General features: G+C 46.9%; 1 protein-coding gene and 1 long non-coding RNA gene across 15 annotated transcripts; one reads left to right on the top strand and one right to left on the bottom strand.

The window, feature by feature from the left end:
* Positions 1-402: 402 nt before the first annotated feature.
* Positions 403-21,829, bottom strand: SIRT5 (sirtuin 5). 13 transcript variants are annotated; one of them, XM_037518890.2, is made up of 10 exons: positions 21,309-21,397; positions 20,172-20,232; positions 16,683-16,832; positions 14,645-14,778; positions 13,632-13,857; positions 10,722-10,809; positions 9,906-9,959; positions 8,419-8,542; positions 7,716-7,831; positions 403-1,138 (listed from the first exon to the last, which is right to left on the bottom strand). In XM_037518890.2, exons 3-10 carry the CDS (start codon positions 16,795-16,797, stop codon positions 1,063-1,065), a joined length of 933 nt encoding a protein of 310 aa, XP_037374787.1. In that variant the 5' UTR covers positions 16,798-16,832; positions 20,172-20,232; positions 21,309-21,397; the 3' UTR covers positions 403-1,062. The 13 variants fall into 13 exon arrangements, with proteins under 13 accessions (XP_037374787.1, XP_037374779.1, XP_037374778.1 ...); XM_037518882.2 differs by lacking the exons at positions 403-1,138; positions 21,309-21,397 and adding exons at positions 3,914-4,960; positions 21,795-21,829; XM_037518881.2 differs by lacking the exon at positions 403-1,138 and adding an exon at positions 3,914-4,960 and having other exon boundaries at positions 21,299-21,397.
* Positions 586-23,868, top strand: LOC129146365 (uncharacterized). 2 transcript variants are annotated; one of them, XR_008552979.1, is made up of 4 exons: positions 586-848; positions 9,887-9,964; positions 22,920-22,981; positions 23,709-23,868. It is a non-coding gene; the product is annotated as an uncharacterized LOC129146365 (long non-coding RNA). The 2 variants fall into 2 exon arrangements; XR_008552980.1 differs by lacking the exons at positions 22,920-22,981; positions 23,709-23,868 and adding an exon at positions 22,137-22,512.
* The last annotated feature ends 1,897 nt before the right edge of the window (positions 23,869-25,765 follow it).

Raw genomic sequence — 25,765 nt, 5'->3', positions numbered from 1 at the left:
TAGCGCTCCCCTATTTCCAAGCTTCAAGGTAACTTGAGCACACGTTTTAAAATCCCCCGGGAAAAGCTCCCTTCAGGGTTCAAGGCCTGGGAACACTCGGCTGACCCAGAAGGACTGTATGTCCTGTGTTGGTGACGCTGAGAAGGAAGCAGTCACCTCTCCCTCTCTTCTGCGGCTGCGGGCTCAGGGCTGCATTTCAGGCAGCTGCACTTGTCCGTGGGGTCCATGTACTTGCATCACTCTTCTTCCTCATCTCAGTTTCTCTTGTGGCCTTTTCCTCTTCCCTCCGGGCCTGGTGTGAGCCACCCCCTCTGACGCAAGTCAGGCAAAGAAGGCCGGAAAGGCCCCTGTAATAAATCGCCTGCCATAGAGAATGACTTTATTTTCCACTGAAACTTGTGCCAAAATCAGAGACGTCAGGGGTTGACCAAAATCTCCTTTTTATTGCCCAAAAAGTAAATACACAATCAGAATCATCACATTTTTAGCTAACCTAACGACGAAAAAATTTTCCCTCCCAGTAATCAACCCTCAGAGGTGCCTGAGGTTTATGGTCATAGCAAACAGTCCGCATGCGCCCCGCAGCTCTCCGACCCGCCCTTCCAGGATGTCGGGGAGATGGTTTTCGGACGGGTCCGCCCTGCCACTGCGCATGCGCACTCGGCCTACTGGCCTGGCGCCTTGTGCGTGCGTGCGTGGTGTGGCGTGCGTGGCGTGGCGTGGCGCAGTGCAGTGTGGTGCGGTGCCGTAGACGGAAGAGCGCGACAGAGAGCGGCGGAGAGCGGTGACGACGAGCAGCGGCGACGAGCAGCGGCGAACGCGAAGGCACCACAGGCCTGAGAGAGAAGGTAACGGCCTGGGCGGGGTGGGGGGGTGCCGGCTGCGCGGCGCCGCCATGTTCGCGTGGTTCCTCATAAGCCCTCATCACCATCACGAGGTGAGAATTGCCGCCGGAGACTCAGGGCGTTCTTGGGTCTTCCAGCGTCCAGCTCACCCGCCGCGAGGCTGTTTCCCCGTGACCCAGGACGTGGACCTGCTGTCATGTCTTCCTTTGCCGGGCGGTTAAGAAATGGTTTCAGATTCGTGAGGAGCCAGGGCTTCTGGAAGCGTCGTGCCGCAGGGCCCCTGGAAATGAAACCTGAAAGAGGACGACAAGACAGCAGTTCTGGGTAAAGTGCGAGACTCCGTCAGCAGGACGTACATTGCTTAGTTCTCGCAGAGCCAAATCCAGATTCTCACCAAGAACGGTATTTTGATTTTTTGCGCCCGGTTCTTTCAGTGAGTTTCTGCCAACTCAAGACACCTCGCTGTTGGTTGGGTCTGTGCAAGGGAGCTTAGGGAAGAATGGCCTAGAATTTATGTGCTGTAAATAAGAATTTTACTGCCAGGGGTGGGGGAGACATGATGATAAAGTATATTTTGTGATTGGGTCACTAATGTATTAATTGCAATTGCAAGGGGTTTTTTTGGAAATTGCAAGTTTTAAACAACCAATATATTACATAAAAACAACATTCATATGTACAAAGGACAAGAGAAAATTAGCTTGTGCACCATGTAGGCCATAAGCCAATAATAGGCCTCTCACACCATCCAATGACTTCATGACTAGCCATGACTTACAGGCAGAAAGGAGAAGGCAAAAGAACAAAGATGGAGGAAAAAGAAGTAAAATCAATGATTTCTGCTTCCTTCAAGGAAAAACACTTGGGATGGAAGTGGTTAAATAAAAAACTCTAACTACAGAACAAGAGCAGAATTTTCTACTGTATTATTTCTTATTAACAAATAAGAAAACCAACTGAGCACATTCAAAAATAGAAAAAAACATCGGCTCAATATAATTTATCACTCATATCATTCTTTTTTTTTTTAAAGATTTATTTATTTATTTATTTATGCAAGCACTGGGTACAGTCAGAAGCACAGGAGGGTGAGAGAATTCACCAGAGCCAGAGCGGGGAACAGAGCAGGCAGAAGGGTCGAAGTACACTGCTGAGGGGAGCAGCGGGCGGCAGGAGAGGTCTGCGTGCCATGTGGGACCCTCCTCCGTGGCCGGGGAGCAGCCGGGGATCGAACCGGTGCTGCAGAGGCTGCGGGCAGCTTCGCAGCCCAGCGCACAACCGCTGCGCCACCGGGGAGGGCCACTCATATCATTCTTGATGCAACACAGTGGCCTTCAATGCTGTGCTCTCTGGACAGAGAGGGCCATGAATGGACAGCCCTGACAAATGGTGTTGCCACGCCTCGTGCCACCTGGAGCATGCTGGCCACTGGCCATTCAAAAGCCCTGCACCCCAGCAGTGGTTACGGTGCCTTGAGGACCTTCCAGAATTACAGCCAGGCAAGCAGAGCTTTCGAGAACCTGCACGTTCTCCTCGATCCCACGTGTTCTCATTTCTAAGAGTGAGTTTCAAGGGCACAGACCTACATTCGCCCTCCTCCACATTAACAAAAGCGAGCTGTTCCTCTCACCTGTTTCAACCTTACAATGGTGCCTTATTCCAGAATTTGAAAATGTATGAGGTGGCAAATAAAAGGGACGTTTGAAATATTCATGTAGCTCTGAGGAAACAAATGGTTTGGGAAGACTCAGTAATGAGCCCACGCAAGGAGGCGCGTTCATTCTTGCTTTCAGTAAAACTGGAAGAGGGTCGGATAGAATTGTCAATCCACAGATAACTAAATGGGATCCAAAGTTAGGATGTAATTTTAGCTTATAATTTGGAGGGAGGTCCAATATCTGAGTGACAGTGTTGTAAAAAATTCCTTTCAGCCCCAGATTTATATGCTCCTGGTTTCTTGGTACGTACAGCTACTAGAAGCACAAACCAAGAATTACAATTGAGATTAAGAAGGTGAAATGTAGGTTGGCCTGTAAAATTCTGCCCTGTCATCCCTCAGACTGGAATAAGAGACATAGAGCCAGCTGCAATGTTAATAGGAAACTGCTTTTTTCTAGAAAAGCTGTGAAGTCTTGTAAAACGTACTTCTTCAAGTGATTACTGCTGTTTCAAGTACTGAGGGGATTTTGTTCTCTAAACTCATGAACTGGGCCTCTCTGGTGGCACAAGGGTTAAGATGCAACCTATGAAGCAGTCCACAGCCACTGCAGCACAAGTTTGATTCCCGGCCAGCCAGGGACAACCCACATGGCACAGCAGACCTCTCCTGACTTGCCCGCTGCTCCCCTCAGCAGTGGATTTCAGTCAGTCTGCCTGTTCTGTTCCCCACTCTGTCTCTGGTGAATCCTCTACCCCCACCCCTCTGGCCTACACCCCAGTTCTTGTATGCATAAATAAGTAAAAATAAACCTTTAAAAAAAAAAAAAAGAAAGAAAACCAGAAAAATATCAAAACCAGAGGCTGTAATCCAGTGTTTCCCCAAATTTCCTGATGATAAGAACCATCTGGGTCAGTCACTTGTAAAATCTCCAAATAAACACGCCTCTTGCCCTGGGAATTCTGATTCTAGAAGTCTAGACTGGGGCCCGAGGATTTCATTTTCTTAGTTGTCTGTTTTGTTTTATAAAATAAGGGCCGGGAGACTTTATAAATCAGGAAATTTGACAACTCCAGGAACTCTGAGTCAAACAAGGGAAACAGAAGGTGAGTTCCAATCAGCAGATGCCTACTCGAGGGCGTCAGCTCTACATGAAAAACTAAAACCAAAACAGTGAATGTACATTTCTGCTATAAATGAGAATAAAAGAGTTCAGGACACATGTACCTGTTTTATTTTTTTTGCTTTAAGTGACTTTTACGATTGATAGACCAACTAGGGGGCCAGCCACCTTCCCTTGACAGGCCAGCCAGGGACGTGGGCCACCCCAGCCAACGTGGACAATTCTAACTTAAAAGAAGTAACCTCTTCACCCCCTTGGTGAGTAGAGATATAATCAAAATTTCTAGCTAAGAATTCCCTAGATTTCTAAACTCCACTGGTGGACAGCTTTCTTTGGGGACCCGTTCTTCCCCACACTAGTTACTTTTACCTTAGACTACCTTTCTGGACCCTCTAAATTAGAATTGGAGCAAAGAATCTAAACAACGTGTGTGATGTCTGAGGAGTCTTGTGAGATGCAAGTTTAAAATGCAGCCAGCATTCCTGTTACCTTTTTAGGAAATAAAGAAGATCAGGTTACAAGTAACAGGAAAAATGAATCAAATTTTTGTGTTTTCTTATTAACTAGGGCAGGGGTTAGCAAACTTTTCCTGTAAAGAGTCAGAGAGTAAGTATTTTAAGGCTCTGCAGGCCAGATGGTGTCTGTTGCACATACTCCTCTCTGTTGTGCAAAAGCAGCCGCAGACAAAACATAAACACACGCTCGTGGCTGAGCGCCCATCCAGCATTATTTACAAATACAGATGGTGGTTGAATTCGGCCTACAGGACGTAGTTTGCCGACGCCCGAACTAGATAAGACTGCAGTTCAGTCAAGATCTGTTCTGCGTGAGACGCAAGAGAATTCCACCGCTGTTAAGCTGTGTGTGGAAATGAGCCACGCCACTTGAAAAACTGTCGAGATGAGCAGCACTCTGTCCCAAGTGTCAGCTCTGAGGACGCCGAGAGAACAGCATTGCTGGCTTTGCTGCTCAGTGAAAGTCCTAGATGCAGTGATCACACAGCCTCGGCTGCTCCCAGAGGCAGCCATCGACAGCCTGTCCGTGGATCAGAGCTGCTGGCTGGCAAGTCGTCTGTCTGGCCGGGGACATCACAGGCTTTCGGGACGTGAGGCTGAGGAGCTGCGGTTGAAAGAGTAGCAGCTGACGCCGGTCCTGGCTTCAGAGGCTCCGCTTGGGTAATGACACACATCACATACCGCAAATCTCTTCGACTTAACAGGAAAAACAACCCAGTTTAACTTCCTTTCACACGAAGACATGACCAGCCCCAGACACGACAGATGCAGCTCCTGCTGGTCAGCGCAGGGCATGAGAGGAGGGGGTGCAACTGTGATCCTAGGGTGTAGAAACACTCGCGTTTTTATAGTCTTCATTTTCCCTATGTGTATTTTTTTATTTGTTTAAAATGACAAACTTTTAATTCTTCATACTCATTAGAGATAAACTGGAAATCAAATGTCTAAAAATAAACCACATTAGGAGAAGAAAGGAAATGGATGGAGCTTATTGCCTTTTCTAGAAAGTCCATAATACTCCTGGGGATTCCAGCAGACAGGCGGCTTCAGTTATCTGGCTCTGACCTTCCTTTTTTTTTTTTTTTTTTAAATTTATTTATGTATGCATACAAGAGCTGGGGTACAGGCCAGAGATGCAGCGGGTGAGAGGACTCCCCAGAGACAGAGTGGGGAACAGAACAGGCAGACTGACTGAAATACACGCTGAGGGGAGCAGCAAGGGAGTCAGGAGAGGTCTGCTGTGCCATGTGGGTTGCTCCCTGGCCGGCTGGGGATCGAACTCTTGCTGTAGTGCCTGCAGATTGCTTCAAAGTGTGGTGCTTAACCCCTTGCACCACCAGGGAGGCCCCTGACCTTACTTTCGATGATGCTAAATCAGCAACTATACACATGAGCCACAACACATATGAGAGGCGTAATGTTCATTATTCAGTAAGTTATAAAACAATTTAATTGTTAATAAGTTTTATTGAGTTATAATGCACATAATTTACTCACTTAAGATGTAATATCATGTAATGGTATTTTTAGTTTATTTGCAGAGTTGTACAACCACTGCAATAAACATTTTCAGCACCCACAAGGACATTTATACCCATCAGCAGTCACTTCCTCGTCCTCCCGGCTCCAGCACTAGACAACCACTAACCCATCCGCAGTCTCTATAGAGTTGCCTGGTTGGTCTGGGTGTCCCTGCACTGTTTCCAAGGGCCGCCCACGCTCAGCACGCATCAGTAACCTTATCTCTTCCTGGCTGAGTAATGCTCCATTGTAAGAATAAACCAAATTTTGTTGATTCATCATCAATTGATGGACATTTGTGCTGTTTTTACTTTTTTATGATGATGGTATATATGATATATGCTCTGTGAACATCCATGGACACATTTGCATCTCTCTTGGTGACACGCATGCTGAGGAGGGAACTGCTGGTTTGTAAGGTAACTCTGTATTGAACCATTTGAGGAACTGCAGGCTGCTTCCACAGCAGCGGCACCTCTGCTTTTCTACCAGCCATGTGGAGGGGGCCGGTTTCTACACCAGCTCTTGTTTCCTGTTGTTCTTTTTTTTATTATTACTGCAGCCAGGCTAGTGGTTATGAAATGGCATCTTGTGTGGTTTTGATGTACATTTCCTTAGTGATTAAGGATGAAAATGTTTTCCATGTGCTTGTATTGCAAATGCACATCTATTTGGAGAAATGTGTATTTGAGGGGTTGGCACATTTTTTAAATTGAGTTGTCTTTTTATTATTGCGTTGTGAAAATTCTTCACAGATTCTAGATATAAGTCCCTTATCAAATACTAGACTTGCAGATATCTTCTGCTACTCTGTGTGTTGTCTTTCTCCTTCCTTATTTTGGTCTCTAAGTATAAAAGTTTTACATTTTGATGAATTCCAACCTATTTGTTTTTCTGTTACTTGTGCCTTTGATAGAGGAGGGCTTTTAACTAATCCAAAGTCATAAACATTGACTCTGATGGTATGAAAATTGTGTAGTTGTAGCTCTTACATTTAGGTCCATGAAGCATTTTATGTTCATTTTTGTACGGGACACCACGAAGGGTTCGGCTTCGTTCTTTTACATGTGCCCCTCCGGCTGTCTCGGCACTGCTGCTGCAAAGATTCTGATTTCCCTCACTGGGTCATCTTGGTGTCAACCGACCAGAAATGTGAGGGTTTCCTTCTGGAATTTAAATTTGATTCTATAACCTATATGTGCCTGCTTGTGACAGTTCCACGCTGTTGAAGTTACTGTAACTTTGTACTAAGCTCTGAAATTGAGAAGCGTTAAGTTTCCCAGCTCTGTTCTTCTTTCTGCTTTGTCTGTTCATTCATTTTCATATGCCTTTCAGCGGGGCCTTGTCCATTTCAACAAAGAAGCCAGCTGCAGTTTTGATAGAGCCTGTGTGACTCTATCAACGTGGGGACTGTTGCCACCGAAATGATACTAAGTTGTCCAATCCATGCACGCCTGATGTCCTTCCATATATTTAGGTCTTCTTTATTCCTTTCAACAACATTGTGTAGTTTTCAGAGTATAAGTTTTACAGAGGAGGCAAATTTTTGAAAGGACGTTTTCCTAGTCCCCACCCACCACTGACACAACTAAGACAAGAGCCAGCGAGCTCAGCTGAAAAGGATGGTGGGTAAGTGCTTCTGCAGAGTGTGTGCCACGCTTTTATCCCAATGAAGACTCAGAGCAGTGCTCCTCACCCCCGCTGCTCTAGGAGCCACCTGGGAAGCTTTTTAGTGTCATGAGGGCCAGGCCTCACACTGAGACTGGCAAGTGAGGAAGTTCTGGCTGGGGATCTCTTGGGCTTAGGAAGCAAAGTCTATGGAATCAAAGAAGAACTTGCAGAATCTAAAACACCAAAAAGTCCTATGGCCAATCCCCTGTAAAAAGCCACCTTAGTCTAAAGTTAATGATAGGATGTTCTTCCACAAACGCAACTACAGAACAAATTAAAAACCCAGAAAAATCTTTTTTTTCAATCAGAGTAGGTAAGCGTGTCTGATAACCGTGTCATACCTGCTCACCCCCTTCCATCTCCCACCCTGATTATCCCATTACCTGAATCTGTTCGTGGCTGGGGTCATTTCCATGTTAAATTCCGCCACTGGGACTCCTCTGGCCGACACCTGGGGGGCAAACATGGCAGCAGGATAAACCACAGAGGAGGTGCCCACCTGCAAAGCAAGCAAACAGAAAGGGACAAATGACCACACTATCAGGAGAAGAAATGTTTGTTTGTTTGTTTGTTTATTAGTGCATACAAGAACCCGGGGTATAGGCCAGATGTAGGGGGAGGGTGAGAGGAGTCACCAGAGACAGAGTGGGGAACAGAACAGGCAGACTGACTGAAACACACTGCTGAGGGGAGCAGCGGGCGAGACAGGAGAGGTCGGCCGTGTCATGTGGGTAGCTCCCTGGGTGAGGATGGAACTCGTGCTGCAGTGGCTGCAGATAGCTTCATAGTGCTGCATCTTAATCCCTTGTGCCATCAGGGAGGCGCCGTCTGGCAGGGTTTTATATGTTCAGATTAATTCATTGCTTTTAGTGTTTCTATAGGACACCACAAGCCCTCTCAATGGAAGACGGGGAGGGAGGGAAGGAGGAAAAAGTGGAGAGGAGTTGAGGGGAGCAGTAGGAGAAGAGAGAGGAGGGAATAGGAAAGCAGGAAAATGGGGGAGGGAGGAGGCAGGAAAGAAACCACAATCCAGCCCAGTGCTAGCGTTTCAGAACACCCCGAGTTGGGGGGCAGAGTGGGACCTACCACCAGACACAGGTCACAGAGGGCCAGCTCTCTGTCAACCGCCTCCAGAACATCAGGGTCCAGGTTTTCTCCGAACCACACTACATGAGGTCGCAGCAGGCCCCCGCAGCCTGCCTCTTCACACCTGTGAGAACATTAACTGTTACAGGTAACCCAGCCCTGAGCCCACCCTGCCAGGTCTGCAGGCAGGGCAGAGAAGGCCTGAGGCCGCCCCAAATCCAGTCACCTCTGATCCCTCTTATCCTGTATTCTTTCCCTCCCAGCCCACTGGAGCTTGTCCTAAAGAGGAAGCCCTGCTTTTACTGTCCTTGTAACATTTTTTATTTTGCCTGGATATGCTGGGTTGATTTGTTGACAAACATGCTTCAGCCAAGCGCAATCTCTTTCTAAACAGCTTTCTCTTTCCCAGTCACTCCTTTATGCTCATGGGCATAAAGGACTGCGCTCAGTTTCCCAGACCTGGAAAGAACACTGGGCCTGGATTTTCCTTAAACATCAGTATCCCCTAATGTCATTAATTCAGAGTCTTCATTTCCTCTCAGATTCACCTTCGCTTGTTATGTCTACAGCCACGTTGTCCAGGGCCCATTACAAAAATTTTGCCAGCTTTCACTCTGCTACCTCTGAGTCCTCTCTTATACACCTTGTAAAATTATCTCCCCAAGCAATTTCATTGTATTAATCTCTATTCAGGCACCTCCCCACGCCAGATACTATTCTTTCATATCAAAATTTCAGAAAACCCTTATTAAGAAAAATAAAAATTTCCATGGTTGAATAGGCCAGTGAAATAGTAACATAACTTTGTACAGAGTAGCAATATACTTTAGTATAGTAACTGCTCTGCGAAGTCCTGCAGTAAAGCAAATATACTTTAAATTTATTAGAGTATCCATATTTATTTGAGCATATAACATCTTTTTTCAAGGTAATCCCCATCCCCATCACATGGAACTAGTGCTCTATGAAATGCTTTTGAAAGCAGGGCTATAATACCTGGTTTTGAAAAAGTGATGCAAAAATCTTTCTTTTTTTTTTTTTTGTTTCCAAAAGTTCTGTCTGGTCCTATAATTTCACCTTTGCAAGACCTTTTACTGTCCCCATAGCCCTGGATTAATAACGCTGATGAGTAGGAGGAAGAGAAAATGCCAGCAGCTATCCTGGGCCGTTACAGGGTGCGAATCTCTGTGCTTTATGCATGCTGGATAAGCTCCTCAGCACAACTCCAGAACCCTACCTGCCCACAGAACCCTTCCTGCTCACAAATGATCCCAGCAGAACAGATGCACAGATGAGGCTGGAAAGAAGCAGTTCCCTCAACCCAGTTTGGCCCTGGGCCTCATACATCAGAGGTGCTTTTTGCATCTGCACATTTATTAAGAGGCATCTCATCAAATAATTTAAATTCTGATTCCTAATTTCCTTTCTTTCTTTCTTTCTTTTTTGCAATCTGGAACACCAAATACAGATCAAAGTATTTTACCCACCGGGGAAGTTTCTCAACTGGAATTCCAGCATCTTGAGCTTCAGGTTCTGGAGCACTGAAGTAAGTAACATTAGAAAAGAAAGTCATCAGTGTAATTAGAACACAAAAAAAACCAATATAACCCAATAAGTTTGCATATTGTCCTGGCAGAATAAGGTACAAAGCTCCTTATGAAGGTTGAAAATTCATTAAGATATAAAGAAAAAATCAAAATTACTCATTATTCTGCCACTTCCAGTAATCACTGTTATCACTATTAACTTTTTTTTTAAAGATTTATTTATGCATACAAGAGCTGGGCTACAGGCCAGAGATGCAGGGGGTGAGGGGATTCATCAGAGACAGAGTGGGGAACAGAACAGGCAGAACTACTGAAATACACTGCTGAGGGGAGCAGGGGGTGAGACAGGAGAGGTCTGCCGTGCATGTGGGTAGCTCCCTGGCTTGCCGGGGGTTGAACTCGTGCTGCAGAGGCTGCAGTTAGCTTCATAGTATGGTGCTTAACCCCTTGCGCCACCAGGGAGGCCCACATAAACTCTTTATTGCACGCTCTTTTCATGTATATGAACCTGGTGTGTGTGTGTGTGAATACAAAGCTACAAAGTTGGGATCATATTGCATAGTTAGATCCTGTGGTTTTAAACTAACATTGTAAATTGTGAACAAGAATGTCTTTTATCACGTGGTTGTACCAGGTCTAATCTTATTTCTCATAAATGCCACGGGAATCTTATATTAATGTCTGATTTCCTCACCATCAATGTTCAACTTCAAAGAGAAAATGACATGGACTTATTCTGTAGTGCTGTGTAATTACCCCTTTCCTGCTAAAGCTGGACAAATTGGACTCTTGTAATTCTGAGCCACAGTTCCACAAGAGGTGCATCGAGTTTTAAATAAGCTACCTGAAAAACACAAGTTAAGCAAGACCAGAATTTAGCATGGTAGAATAATCACCTTCATGTTTAAAAAGCACAAAATAGTTTAGCTTTAACATATTCACTTAAGCAAATGGGCCGACCCTCAGGACAGCTAAGGGCAGGTGCCCCATGACTTTCCATCCGGAGAGACAGCACTACACGACCCTCAGCACATACACTGCAGCCCATTACCTGTCTAAGGAACTCGCCGATTGCCGTGGAGGGGTGTCCAGGGGGAACTGAAGTGGCCAGTGGGTAAAAGAAGCCAACTTAAACCGAGGGCATACTTGTAGGGTAAATGATTGTCAGGCTTTTCCACCCTCCCGCCATTAGCGTGGATGATGATCCTGCAGTCCTGAACGCATGCCTGATGGCGGGCGCCTGGACTGGGGTGTGGGCATACGAGGTGGGTACACCTGGGCTGAGACGGGGCTTATAAGGGTGGTGTCACGGAAACGGAAGCAGCAAGAAGAGAACCAGGATGAAAGAGAAGCGGAAGAGAGAGAATGAGACCATGACAGAAGGCCGGAGAGCCCAGGAAGGCAGCGTGAAGATTCGCCGGGGGCTGGGAGGCCTGCCAACCTCCCGGCCCCCTGGCTCCCCTACCTGCCGTGTACTTGGTCAAATGACAGTAAAAGCCGGAAAAGCCACCGAGGGCTCCAGGACTCCTCCTTTAACCGTCTGCTCGGGTCACACAGACCCTGCTCTGGCCCATCCTGCCCCTACAGCGCTTTCCTAGGTAGATGACTGATAAAGGTCCAATAGCTTGTGATGTTTACATCTCAATTTATAAAGTCTCAATTTTCACTTAACACAGCTGGAATCTTTCATCCAAAAGCAGCAATGAATAAACAGTCAACAAATAAATGAAGAAAATAATTGTTAAAACTAGCAACCATGTACTGGGCTAACCAGCAATGACCCCAGCTACCTTTACCACATGCCTGGCGCTGTGCTGGCGCACATGCTCCATCCTGTCCAGCATTCTTCAGGGAGCCTATCCTCCACCCCATGCCAACCTGATGGAGCTGTCAATCACATCCCAAAACACAGGCCTGAGCACAAGTTCCAGAATGGTCTAATCATCGCACTCTATCCCTCTAGAAGTATGTTGTCAAAAGGGAGGTACGTGACCCAAGCAAGGCCATCTAGAGATTTCATTTTCTGAGGAGGGAGATAAGAGCCTGGAGCTGCCAAATGCTACCTAAGCTGGAGGCAGATCCACAGGGAGCAGTGAGGTTAGCACAGAATAAACAGAGCTGAGAGGAGAGAGGCAGGTGCTGCTGAGGACATCCTCTCTGGTCCAGGGCGCTCCAGTTTCCTGAGTTAATGTCTCTATTCTGTCAGTTTCAGTTGGCATTTCCCCCATCTTAACATCCCTGAAATTCTCTTGTGTCCTACAATTGTTGCTGGCCAGGTGATGAATGTTATGAGGTTGTCAAGCTTCATTAGAGTCCCTTGAAGGATAACACAGATGACCCAAACGTGGTGACTTGCTTGTTATTCTTAGCAGCCTGACGGCACAAAGGCAACCCTTGGGTATTTCTGCTGCCACACCGCTGACCACTGACAGGCCCTTTGAAAGGAAACAAGTCCCGGTTGTTATTCCAGAGCCTTCCATTGATATCTTCCATTTGGTTAAGATCAAGAAAGACCAAAATCTAACATGTAGAATGTATGTCAACAGCTTGCAAGGGAACCCCGGAGATAACAGGGGGCACCCTTTTGGGACATGTGGGGTCACTAGTCCCTTTAAAGACACAGAGCCTGACATTCTGTGTGAAACAAACACGGTGCCTCAAGTCATCCAGAAGGAGTTCAGATGAGCTAGCCGGTGAGAAATACCTTACCCACTTGACTTCACTCATGTTGGTTTTTTGAAATCCATTAGAGTGAGATTGTTTCTAAAAATCTATGTTTTTAATGAGCCTTTTCTATAAAGATATAATCCCAAGTCTAAGGGATAAAAAAACATCCTAGTTTAGGCAGACTTTTTCTTTGCTAGCGTCACATTAAAAACATGATGCTTCTTAAAGTAGATGGCGTCCTCACTATGATAAAAGGATAGGAGATCTTTTATTTCTACCTAAATTAGAAGAGAGTCCTCAGCACCTGCAGCAACCAAAGAAAGTCTCAGTATGTTTACATCACCTAATTTAATCCTTGAAACTACTCTATAAGGTAAGCATTTGCCCCATTTTATACATCTTATACGATGCAAATGACAGTCCATCTGACACCGGAGAGAACTGAGAAAAGACAGGAGGAAAGCAGCCGGAACCGTCACGGGCAGGTGCCCCAGACACTTGTAAGTTTTGCAGGGGACCGACCGTTCCTGGGACACAAAAGAGATGGGCTCCAAGCAAACAGTGTCCAGCTTCCCTCACCAGGGTGATCACAAGCCCAAGCAGACGCTTCACTGTACACACAGAACAAGCAACATTCCCACAGGGTCACCGACGGAAATCCCCTAACTAGACATGCGCGCCTTGGGACTGAAGCTGTAGACTCTAAAATGCAGATGCCAGTGGGGAGAAATGTGCAGGGGACAGAGGGAAAGTAAGTGCGGCAGCTTCCTAAGCTTGATCCTGCTAAAGCCGCAGCTGATGCCCCAGAGCCCCCGCTTCCCGCTGCTCTGCTGGGCAGCTGTCTGGCAGCACGACGCCCCTCCCCAAGGAGATGCGCAGATGTTTCCAGTATCGTGCGCACCTGACACCAGGGCATCTTGTCAAAAATGCAGATTTTGATTCAGTGGATCAAGGTAGGAAATTACAGGACATGTGTTTTAAACTCTGATGGTTCCTTACCGTGGATTTCCAGAAGGTTCTTGGTGCCAGCCTTTCGGTGCAGCTCGTCAATATTCTGGGTGATGACCATGACCCGTCGGCCCTGCTTGTGCAGCCGGGCCTCGCACTCAGCGATAGCGAGGTGCCCGGGGTTGGGGTCCTTGGTCAGCATGACCTCCCGCCGGTAGTGGTAGAACTCCCACACCTGGGACGGGTTCCGTGCAAAGGCATGAGGAGTGGCCAGGTCCTGCGGTGAAAGAGGAGACGGGGTGGGGGGGCCAGAAGTGCCACGCTTGGGAACACGGGCGGCCCATGAACTGTGGGTTCATGTCGGTTGCAGATTCATGCAGTTGGCAGACACCGGGGCCTTTCCACCAGCCTGTGTCCCAATCCTGGGACTACCCAGGGCTTCCGAGAAGGTGGTTTAAATGTCCCCAATGTAAAAACAAGGATAGGGCCTCCCTGATGGCGCAGGCTGTTGAGTGCAGCGCTGTGAAGCTGTCTGCAGCCTCTGCAGTGTGGGTTCGGCTGGCGAGAATCCCCCATGGCGCGGCAGACCTCTCCCATCTCGCCCGTTGCTCCCCTCAGCAGTGCTTCCGTTCTGTCTGCCTGTTGTGCTCCCGGCTCTGTCTCGGTAAATCCTCTCACCCCCCCACACCTCTGGCCTGTACCCCGGCTCTTGTATGCATAAATAAATAAACCTTTTTTAAAAAATTGGTGAAATTTTGTGCACATGTTAAACCTCCATAGAAAAGTGAATGAATAATGCTAATGAAGGTTTTCGGATTCTGTTTTAATGACTACAAGAAGTCAGTTGTTATCTGAAGAGATGCAGTATCTCTGGGTATCTCGGGAGTAAGGACAGTGGCTGCTTTGCTTAGCCCGCTCAGCGCTTAGTCAGAGGCAAAGCGACAAGATGAAGGGGGTCAGTTCATTCAAAACCTCCCCTCTGGGTTTCAGGCATCAGCGTAGGTTCCAAGTCAAACTTGGCTTCATTCAGAAGAGCTTTTGAATGTTCTGGAAACATTACTAACCTGAGCTTGCCATTTTCGCCAATAACCTCCAGCTCCTCTGAAAGTCGGAACCCCACTTTCAGCACTAACGCCAGCCCCTGACAGGATGACTATGTGCTTTGCTTTCGCAAAAAACTTTCGAAAATCGGCCATATCTAAACAGAGAAGAAAATCTCTATCAATCCAGAGTACCATGTGAACATTTCTATCCCAGAGCAACTGTCTGTACTTTGACATTTGCCCTGGACTGCAATGATGGGACACCCAAATGAAAATCATCCCCTTACCAGTAGACGCCACCCCGCCCCCCGCGTGTGCGTACACAGTGTGAGTGCAGATTCCAAGAGAGGAGAAGGGGGTTGGGCACAAAGCACTGGCTGCTTGGAATCCCAGCTCCACCTTTGTCTCTGCAAATGCATGACCTGTGGGGTCTCTGCAAATGAATGACCGTGCCCTCCCAGTTCCCTCGGCTGCCTGACGTGCACAGCTTCCCCAGGCTGTCAGGAGACGACAGTGTCTTCCTACGTAAAAGTGGAAACAATTATGCACGTGTGTGAGGACTGAGCCGAGGGTCACTGGACCCTAGACCCTAACTCCATTCACCTTTCCCGTGGGGAGCTGGCTAATTCTAGCTCCCCTTCTCATCGCTGCTAAGGGGGAGGAAGAACCCGTCCCCCGTGACAAACACACGCCCCAAAAGTGGTGATGTGGGGACCTTCTCCTTTACAGCTCCAGTAAGAGAGGTTCCAACAAGATGTCACCACAGACTTCGGACACTGCCGCCAGAGAAGGGAACTGAACACAGAACAGCACGACAGTGGGTGATCTCCACGCAGACTGTGGGTTGTCCTCTGGGACCCCAAGCTTTGTCTTGCACCTCCAGGCACCCTCCTGCCTGGTCTCAGACCAACAGGGGCAGCGAGGGGCCACCGAGTCCCAGGCTCTGTGCCGAGCATTTTATGTGGATCACAAGGTGGGGTGTGTCCTCCTTCCGGGACAAGAATCGGGGCTCTCACTTGGAACTGAGTCTTGCGGAGCTTAGGCCGGAGCAGAGCAAGTGGCTGAGTCTAACACCCTTCTCTGCCAGGCAGGTACGACTTTAAGCAACTCGTAGGTATAATCACAAAAAGTCAACTCAAAGTTTGTTTTTTGAAAACAGGACATAAGGTATAAATAACGTTAATGTGGTGCAAAATCTTTTTGAAGAAGACATTTCCTAACACACCAGCATGTTTTGAGGCACCAAACCCAGATGCCCACTTTTGGCTGAGGGCAGACACACACTTCCCCGGCCCACCACAGCCGGCAGCACTGGGGTGGCAGCTGAGTAGAAATGCATTCTTTAGTTTCTTTTCTGTTCCCGAGGTTGGAAGGAGGGGTCATGACACCTGAGCAGACTTGCAGTGTTAGATAAAGCATCTGGAAATCGAAAAGGAGGTAAAAAGTGTTCCCGCCTGGCCTTTCAGTGCCCCATTGACGCACTCTGAACAGGCCCACCACGGATCATCCATCAGATAAAGGTGGTAGACTCCATTCAGGATTCCCCTGCCACCCAAAAGTCCACCGTTCCTATTTGGAAGGTGATTTTGTGGGTCTGGGGATGGTAAATAATTTTCATGTACATGAATGGTAATAGCATCGCCAGACTCCACAATTGAGATAGGAATGTTCTACTTGTGGATAACAGATGAAACCTGAACTTGGACAGACTACGAGTCCACTTGTTAACCTGTGCTTGTTGTCAGGCAGATACAAATCCTTTCTGTCCAGTAGAAAATTTGCCCGCCTATGACCCTGCTGGACAACCAGCAGCTTTCTGTGCAGACAGTGAAAATGACAAATTGAATGTTAATAGCGAAAACGTTAATCCCAGGAGGAGCAACAAGACACCTGAAATGGACTTTCTCTGAACTGTCTTGATCTGAAGGAGAAGAGAACAGCCTGGGTCTCTTTCTCTAAAACCTTCCAACATCCACTTCGATGCAGACATTCCACTCCAAGCGTGGGACTGTCGGGTCCTTCAAAGTAACCGGAGGAGACGGTGCTTAGAAAGACCTACCTGAACTTGGACGAGTCATTGTTAGGTGAATCTTGGTTCTCGTATAGGCTGGAGACTTCAGTCCACAGAACAGCTGGGGAATGAATCTCCTTGGGACAGCCTGGAGGGGGCTCATCAGGTTTTCTTTGTAGTACTAATTCTTCAGCTGGACTTTAGAAAAATCACAAAAACAAAGAGAAATAATCAGAAAAAGTAATACTTCTAGTATATATGTATAGACATCTATATATTATAATGAATGCCTTAATAGGAACATTTAATAACAGATCTTAGAATTCTTCCTCTAACTGGGCCTTTTTTTTTTTTTTAAGATTTATTTATCCACAGAAGAACTGCGGTACAGGCCAGAGGTGTGGGAATGAGAGGATTCACCAGAGACAGAGTGGGGAAAGAACAGGTAGATCTACTGAAACACACTGCTGAGGGGAGCAGCAGGTGAGACAGGAGAGGTCTGCTGCGCCATGTGGGTAGCTCCCTGGCCAGGGATTGAACTCATGCTGCAGTGGCTGTGGATAGCTTCATAGTGCTGTGACTTAACCCCTTGGGCCACCAGGGAGGCCCCTAAATAGGCCATTTTTAATTACACCTGCAGAAATCTAGTTCAATAAACAATGGCATTTTCACAATATGCAACAAGACTGCTATAAAAAAGCACACATGGGGCCTCCCAGGTGGCACAAGGGGTTTAAGTCTCAGCACTATCAAGCTGTCAGCAGCCACTGCAGCACAAGTTCAATCCCCAGCCAGGGAGCTACCCACAGGGCGCAGCAGACCTCTCCTGTCTCGCCCACTGCTCCCCTCAGCAGTGTATTTCAGTCAGTCTGCCTGTTCTGCTCCCCACTCTGTCTCTGGTGAATCTTCTTACCCTCCCACCCCCCGCACCTCTGCCCTGTACCCCAGTCCTTGTATGCATGAATAAATCTTTAAGAAAAAAACAATATATGTATGATTCCACTTACATGTACCATTGGCTGCCAACATGGGGAAGAACGATTCCTGAGGGGCAGGAGGGGCAGAGTGTAGGAGGAGCGGGGAGTTATCCTACATGCTGGTTGTGGTGGTGGTGAACATATGTCTCTTAACACCCACAGAACTCTATGCTAAAAAAGGATTCATTCTGCTACGTGTAAACTGTACTTAAAAATAATAGATGGAGAGGGTCTCTTGCAAGATAAAGGAGTTCTGGAAGCTGGGACACAACAATGTGTAGGGACTTAACACTCCTGAACTGTGCACTTAAAATTGGTTAGAGAGCAAACCAGATGTCAGGTGAATTTTATTATAATAAAAAATGAACAAAGCCTAATTAAATGTGATTTTCTGCTTGCTGCAGTATCTAGAAGCAGATGGCTCGTTGACTTCAGAAGTGAGGGTATCAGCAAAGCGGTTATTCAGAGAGGTTAAAGACAAATGGCTGGCAGATGAGGCTCAGCAGCCTGTCAGTGTCAATCAGATGATTTCTTCACCCAATCACACCAAAGTTCAGATTCAAATGTGGAAAAATCCAGAAAAAAATATTCTGATTTGACAGCAATTTCCAGAACATAATAGAGGAAAAAGTCAAGTGGAAATAATGTTTTGTAACAGAAAGCAAGCAGATACAATATGTACTACAGTACATGTTTGCATTTGTGTTTAAAAAAATGAAAGAATTCACAAGAAATCAGTAAAAGGAATTAGAGATGGGGATGAATAGAGGATACAAGGCGCCTAGAGTGGAAGCCAGGATTTCCATTATGTGTGTTTCCGTTGTCCGTGAGCTCCAGCCAAAAGCCAGGAACACACCTGAGGCTGGGGGGAAGGCGAGGAGGGGGTCCGGGGTGCTCAGCAGCAGTGTGAAGGATTTCTTACAGGACCCGGGGTGTGGTGGGGAGGTGGGAGACTGTAATGGAAGTGGGGCTTTGCTCTGGATTGGATGCTGTCAGGAACACAGGACGCGCCTACTGAATGTTTTAATGAAGCTTATCCAAAAAGGGAGATCAGAGCTACGATTGGTCAGGAAGAAGCTGCAGCCTTCAAATTAGCCAGGATAGGGGAGAGAGAGAGAGAGAGACTGTGTGTGTGTGTGTTAAGCAAGGTTCTTGTTTTTGTCTGGCTTCAGACCTAACTATGGAGTTGTTTTATTTTTTATGCCGATTCACGGTGCTCACACAGCCTTGTCTGATGTTGGTGCTCTGTGGAATTATGTTCAACAGGAAATCATGAAGGCCTATTAGATAGTGCCAGCCCCCAAACTGAAGCAAACCAAATGACCATCAGTTTTAAAATGGTAAACAAATTGTGGTTCATCCATACAATAAAATACTGCTCGGCAATAACAAGAAGAAAATGCTAATATAAGAAAGATACAGGAATTACTAGTTTTATGCAATAATGACAGTGGGAAAACCTACCAGACATTACCTTAACCAAGTTACCAAAGTTAATTAACATCACCAGTAATAAGATGTAGTGACTTCATCTACCTACTGATAGGATACAATGAGAGGAGCAGGTGGGTAGGTTTTTTTTTCCCCAAAATGCATTAGCTCAAATTAGCTCCTATTGAACATAATTGCACAGAATACCAACATCAGACAAGACGATTATTGTGAGAAAACGTAACAAAAATCTAAAAGGAGATTTTAGTAGGGAAATTGGCAAAATCTGAAATTAGCCTGCAAATTAGTTAACAGTACTGTATCAATATACACATCCTAGTTTAGGTCCTCCCACACCCGTCAGCTAAAATGCAAGCCTTAAGGGAAATTAGATAAATAGTATATGGGAAGTGTGTACTATTTTTGCAACATTTCTGCAGAACTAAAGTTATTTCAAAATGAAGTTGCTTGCTTAAAACACACACACACAAACACACACATGAAGGGTCAGGAAACTGTTTAAAAAGCAATGGAAAATTCTGTCTTTATTTTGTAGTAGTTTTTCAAAACTCCAGACAACTGTATAATAAAAATGATGGATTTTACAGCATGTAAGCTGTATTTCAATAAACCTCACTTAAAAACAAGAAGCAAATGTTTTGCCAGATTTCCATCGGAAACTCTGCTGTAGTCAAAGAGGCTGGACAAGAAGCTTGGAATACTGAAGACGAAAGGTTAAGGAAATGGTATAGCGCTGGTTTCCAGAACAACCTGGGGCACCTCCGTCTGCCTGGAGTCAGTTCTGTTTAGAAGGGGAATGCAAGTCAGAGTCCAAGGGCTCTAGGGCCAAAAAGACGCCCTACACCCTGGCTGGGGATGGGGAGGTGGGCAGCAACGGAACACAGCAACCTGGAGGCCCATTCTGGTGGGGGCTGCTCTCTGACACTATGGTGATGCCCAGCCTTCAAGAAAATCACCACTCAGGCCAGGCTGTATCAGAGGCACAGGGCAAATGGGTTGGCATGATTTTCAACCCGTGTAAGCATGCTAAGCTTCTGACAAACTTCAGTTTCTTTGGAAAAACTAATTATCTGGAATACCTCAGTAAGAGACAAGAGATGCTACTTACCCGCTGTTTAATTTTTGTTAGTTTTATCAGTTGCACAAGTGTCACTACATGATGAAATGTTCTAAAATGTGATGGAAAATATGAAAATGATAAAAATGTTCTCAAATTAGACTGATTTTTTTACAGAAAATTTCAAAAATACATATTACAAAATATTTATACAAATACAAAGATAAAGTGTAATCCTGTTTTCATTACCCAGCTTCAATAATTATCAAGGGGCGTTTTCTTAGACCATTTAAGGCTTTAAGATATTGTCACAGATAATTACCAAACTAGCATTTTTTTTTTTGCATGAAAGAACTGGAGTGAGTGAGTGTGTGTGTGTGTGTGAGAGAGAGAGAGAGAGAGAGAGAGAGAGGGAGGGAGGGAGGGAGAGAGAAGAGGTCTGCGGGGCAGGTGGGTTGGCTCCAGGTGGCAGGGCTGGAACTCTGGGCACGGTGCTGTCCCAGGAGGGCCTTCGCAGTGCTAGTGCTGAGACTCAACCCACAGGCCACCAGGAAGGCCCCCAAGTAGCAAATGTTGATGACAGTTCTGAAAACTAAAGCTCCCAGCACCACCTAACTTTACTAAAAGCTCCCTAAATACTGCACGAGATTGCTTGTGCTGTCATCTGTGCTTAATACATGGCTTCAGTTATTTCTCCTGAAGATGGAGATGTTTGTTTTCAGGGTTGCTGATATTACAATTTGAAGTCATCATTTTAATCCAAATTCTACAAAATTCTTTCCTTCTTGTGTAGCTTTTTCAGTGTTAGGAAACATTCCCACTTACTGTTTTTTAAAAAATCTAAACAGGGGCCTCCCTGGTGGCGCAAGGGGTTGAGCACCACACTACGAAGCTGTCCGCAGCCTCTCAGCCCCAGTTTGATCCCCGGCCGGCCAGGGAGCTACCCACAGGGCGCGGCAGACCTCTCCTGTCTCCCCGCTGCTCCCCTCAGCAGTGTTCTGCTCCCCACTCTGGCTCTAGTGGATCCTGTCACCCTCCCGCGCATTTGGCCTGTACCCCAGCTCTGGTACAAATAAATAAATAAATCTTCAAAAAAATAACCGCCCCGCGGCGGGCCCCACCGTCCACCGGGCAGGCTCGCCCGCCGCCCCCGCCCCCCCGGGCCGCGGGGCCTTCACCTTGCCTCACCCAAAGGTCGCGCCTCCCCGCCTACCGGCCGGGCCCAGGCTCCGGCCGCTTCAGCCTCCGGCCGCCTAAGACGCCACCTTCCCAGGCTCGTCCCCTCCCTCAGGCCGCCCCCCGCCCCCCCACCCCGGGGCGGCACACGGTACGGGCCCTGCGCGGCCCCCACCCGTGCCCGGGGGCCACCGCCTCCGCCTGAAGGGGCGCTCGGCTCGGGGCGCCCCCTGCCCAGCGGCCTACCCGCCCGCGGCCCTGCCAGCCCCGCCCCCGCCCCCGTCAGGGCCGCGCCGGGGTCGCGGGCCCCGAACGCCCGGGACGCGGGGAGCCGCTGGGCCGCGCATGCGCGCCGGGGGCGAGCCCCCGCCCCCGCCCCGGAGCTCAGGGTCCGCTCTGCGCGGTGCGCGCATCCTCGCGGGAGCGCGCGCGCGGCCGGGACCCCGGGCAGCGCGGCGAAGGCCGCCGAGACCCCGGCTCGCGCGGGCAGACACGCACCTTGCGGAGGCGGAACCGCGGCGGCCGGGCGCGGGGGCGGGGCTAGAGGCCGCGGGGGCGGGGCTAGAGGCCGCGGGGCGGAGCGTGGGGCCGCCTGCCCGGGCTGCAGCGGCCCCTGCCGGCCACCCGGAGTAGGACGGCGCCCGAGCGGCGGTTTGTTTGATTTTTCACATCCCCTTTCATCTTTGCACAATGTGTGCATTTTCATCTTGGTTATATTCCCCATGCAGTTGCCACCCCCCTTTATTTTGACCCTAATCCTTCCCCCCCCTCTGGTTTATAGTTGCTTGTTGATTTTGATTTTTACTTTATTATAATTACTCTTTTTCCTGGTCCCTGAAGATGTGGTGCATGTACACCATGGAATATTACTCAGCAATCAAAAAAGATAAACTCATGCCATTGGCAGCAACATGGACGGAGCTGGAAGGGATCATGCTCAGCAAAATAACCCAGAAAGAAAAAGAAAAATACTGGGTCTCTTTGGTGCCACAAAGGGTTAAGACTCAACCTATGAAGCTGTGCTCAGCCACTGCAGCATGAGTTCGATTCCCCACCCAGCCAGGGAGCTACCCACATGGCGCAGCAGGCCTCTCCTGTCTCACCCTCTGCTCCCCTCAGCACTGTACTTCGGTCAATCTGCCTGTTCTGCTCCCCACTCTGTCTCTGGTGAATCCTCTTACCCCCTGCACCTCTGGCCTGTGCCCCAGTTCTTGTATGCATAAATAAATAAATCATTTTTTAAAAAAATATATTGAAAGAGTGACTTTATGTTCTCACTCAAAAAGAATCTCCATCACTGAGCTCAAACAGAAGCAGCAAGTCATTTTAACAACAAAATGGTTTAATTTGGGGGGGGGAGAAACACAGAAGAGAGCGTAAGCTGTCAAGTACAATTTGATGGGAGCCACCAGCATCCAAGGCTAACACCCCCACCCCCACCCATCCAACCTCTGGACCAACTGCTTCCTGGGATCCACCAGGAGGGGAAACAGTGGGAGATGCAAAGCATGCTGGGTCCTGTAGATTGCTGGTATATGCACGCTTGTGTGAGTGTGTTTCAGCCTTCTGACCTCATTTATGTGGGGTTCTAAATATTAACACTCATGCCACTTTGCTCTGCAGATGCAGCTCTCCTTTCAGGCCTCTGTCCATCCCATGGGGTGTGCGAGTTCTCCCACTTACAGGTACTTACCTTTGGGTGCAAGATTGTTCAAGCTTGTTGGGTAGGGAGGGCCTATGCTTGAGGAAATCTCTCCCTTGAGGTGCGTGCACCCTGCTCCTTGACCTCCAAGGTACTTTAAGGATAAGGGTCAGAGTCTCAGCAGCTTCCAAATGCTAATTCTTGTGGGAGACCTATGTAGTTTGGGGGGATTCTTTTAACCACAGTCCCTTTAACAATGTTGCAGTTGCCCCAGCTTCTGCATCTTGGTATGTCTGAGCATTTTTTGGCAGAGACCATCTCTAGCCTGGCAGAAAGTCTATATGACAAAATCTTTTCCAAGAAAACTGGTAGCCAACTGTCCTTCCTTGGGCCACAACAGACCTGAAAAATGTGGATGAATTCTTACCCCCGGCCCCAACTTTGGAAATGAGGGCATTTCCAACATAACTGTACGTCTCTTTGCTCTGCCCTCAGTCCCATGGAGCCACATCCCACCTTCAAGCTCACATTCATACTGAATATCAGTCCCTGGAGACTCCTGGAGACACAGGACAAGCTCTCTGTCTAGTCCACCAAAGTCCTGCCCCTTTATCTTGAGGTGAGGGCAAAGTGCTGCCCTGCCAGGGTGCAGGAAACACACCTGCATTTTGACAACTATCCTGGAAGATTGTTTTCCATTTTATATGCCTGAAGGTGGGTGAGGGCCTAATGATGCATGACAATAATAATAATAGCTAACTTCACTGAAGTTTTGCAGTTCCAGGCATCCTGCTGAACACTTCCCATGAACTGTTGTACCCTTGAATCCTCATGATGACCTCGGGAGGTGAGGGCTTCGATTATCTTCATTTTGCAGATAAGGAAACTGAAGATGTACTAACCCCTGCAAGGTGACAAGCCTGCAATGGCAGCGTTAGGATTTGGACCTCCTAGCTTCAAAGCCCAGGCCGTTGCTCTACACTTGGATGGCCCAGCACCCCTCTTTAAATTATCTGTCAGCCATTTTGCTCTCAACTTTCTGAACCTAAGGCAAAAGTTGGAAACAACCAGAAACAAAACACAGCATTTAATATCTTGAAACACCATCGTGTGTGCATGTGGGCACACCTGCGAGTTGCATTTTATTTTCTTCTGTTCCCTTTCTAGTTACCTGGTACCTCAGATTCCTGAACTTTCTAGGGACTGTGACATGAATCAATGAATTAGCCTCCTTCCACATTGCAGGATTTCTGTAGACACTGGCACTCAGCTTTCTCAGCTCTGGAAATTAATTCCTCCAGCCTCTTCACATTGTCCCCAAATTGCTACTATTTTTATCTCCTATTTTTGGAATCTCTGACCTAGTGAACTCACACATCTTTTTTCCCCCCTTAGCTGTCATTTTAGGGAAGTTTCAAAGGAACGTAAAGAATCTCATTCTACCACACTTAATTGGAAGATATTTCACCGTTCAGAACTTCCCAGTGAATTGTAGAAAAAGTCCATTTCTAAGAACCATATTCTACTAATATTCTTGAAGGGATCAAATTAATTTTATAAATTAAAAGAAATCAAAAAGTTATGATTTTGAACTTTCCTATTCAAGACCAGTGAATACCTTTCCACTTATTCAAGTTACCTTTTATTTTTTATTTTTTTTAAAGCCACTCTGTTATTTTTTTTTTAAGGTTTATTTATTTATTTATACAAGAACCAGGGTACAGGCCAGATGCGCAGGAGGGTGAGAGGATTCACCAGAGACAGAGTGGGGAACAGAACAGGCAGACTGATGAAATACACTGCTGAGGGGAGCAGCGGGCGAGACAGGAGAGGTCTGCCTCGCCCACCGGCCGGGATCGAACCAGCGCTGTGGCTGCAGACAGCTTCACAATGCTGCGCTCAGCCTGCGCCACCAGTGGAGGCCCTCAAGTCACCTCTTAAATCTCTCAAGAGCAGTTAAAATATCTTCATATAAATTTCCCACATATTAAAAGAGAGTATTCCTAAGTATGTTGTAATTTAAATTAAGTTATTGAAATTAAAGATAGGACATGTTCTTTTTTAAAAAATTAAAGACAGGATATACTCTTTACATGAAAAATCCAACAAGACAAGAGATGGTTACAAGCTTAGAAATAAAGAAATAAAGTGGAATCGTTCAATATTCTATCACTTCATATTGGTGGGCCAAATTTGACCATCTCTACCTTATTGTCACTCATCTACCGCCCATGAATGATGTGCTGAGAAGACTGGCTCGGCCTTCAATGAGAGCTATAGAGAAAAATGAACAATTTCAGTCAGAATGACTGTGCATAGATGGAATAATCAAGTTCTGCCATCAGGTGTATGTTTAATATTTTGCCCTTAGCCTCTCTTCAAAATATTTGCCTTCTTCTATTGGCTCCATAAACAGCTTTATGTGGTATCTGTTGTACAGGAGCTCAAGCATTTTTTAATAACCTTTCATCAGTATCTTCAACAAGTTTCATACGATCTGATGAAATGTCAATTCAGCCATCCTGATACCACACTCCACTAGACGGGTGGGAGCAAAAACACCCTCAAAAAGCAAACAGAAAAGATCCATGTCGTTTTCGCTTTATTCAACAAGAATTTGTCCACTTTCACTGTATATTTGCTATATATATATTTGCTATATATTTAATTGATAAACATTTTTGACTCTCATCGCTGGGCTGTGTATAGAAGTGTGATGTGGATGACTGTAGGACTCAAGAATCCAGTCTCCACACTCTTAGCATGTAGAGTGTCAGAATTTGACCTTTAAGGAGGGACTGAAAATGGCCATTCTTACTAAATTGTT

Source organism: Talpa occidentalis, unplaced genomic scaffold (assembly GCF_014898055.3).
Source record: "Talpa occidentalis isolate TD23 unplaced genomic scaffold, MPIMG_talOcc4v2.1 talOcc4.2, whole genome shotgun sequence".
NCBI lineage: Eukaryota > Metazoa > Chordata > Mammalia > Eulipotyphla > Talpidae > Talpa > Talpa occidentalis.
The sequence above is the reverse complement of the archived record's forward strand: the minus strand, read 5'-3'. Positions and strand labels throughout refer to the sequence as shown.

What these genes read in the sequence shown, in the direction of transcription:
- SIRT5 (XM_037518882.2), bottom strand. Translation starts at nt 16,797, where the DNA reads ATGAGCCCCCTCCAGGCTGTCCCAAGGAGATTCATTCCCCAGCTGTTC. An exon ending in CCAGTTGAGAAACTTCCCCG is followed by an intron (nt 8,543 to 9,905) that starts GTGGGTAAAATA and finishes ATGTTCTCACAG; the next exon opens with GTGTGAAGAGGCAGGCTGCG. An exon ending in CCAGCCACGAACAGATTCAG is followed by an intron (nt 4,961 to 7,715) that starts GTAATGGGATAA and finishes TCTACACCCTAG; the next exon opens with GATCACAGTTGCACCCCCTC.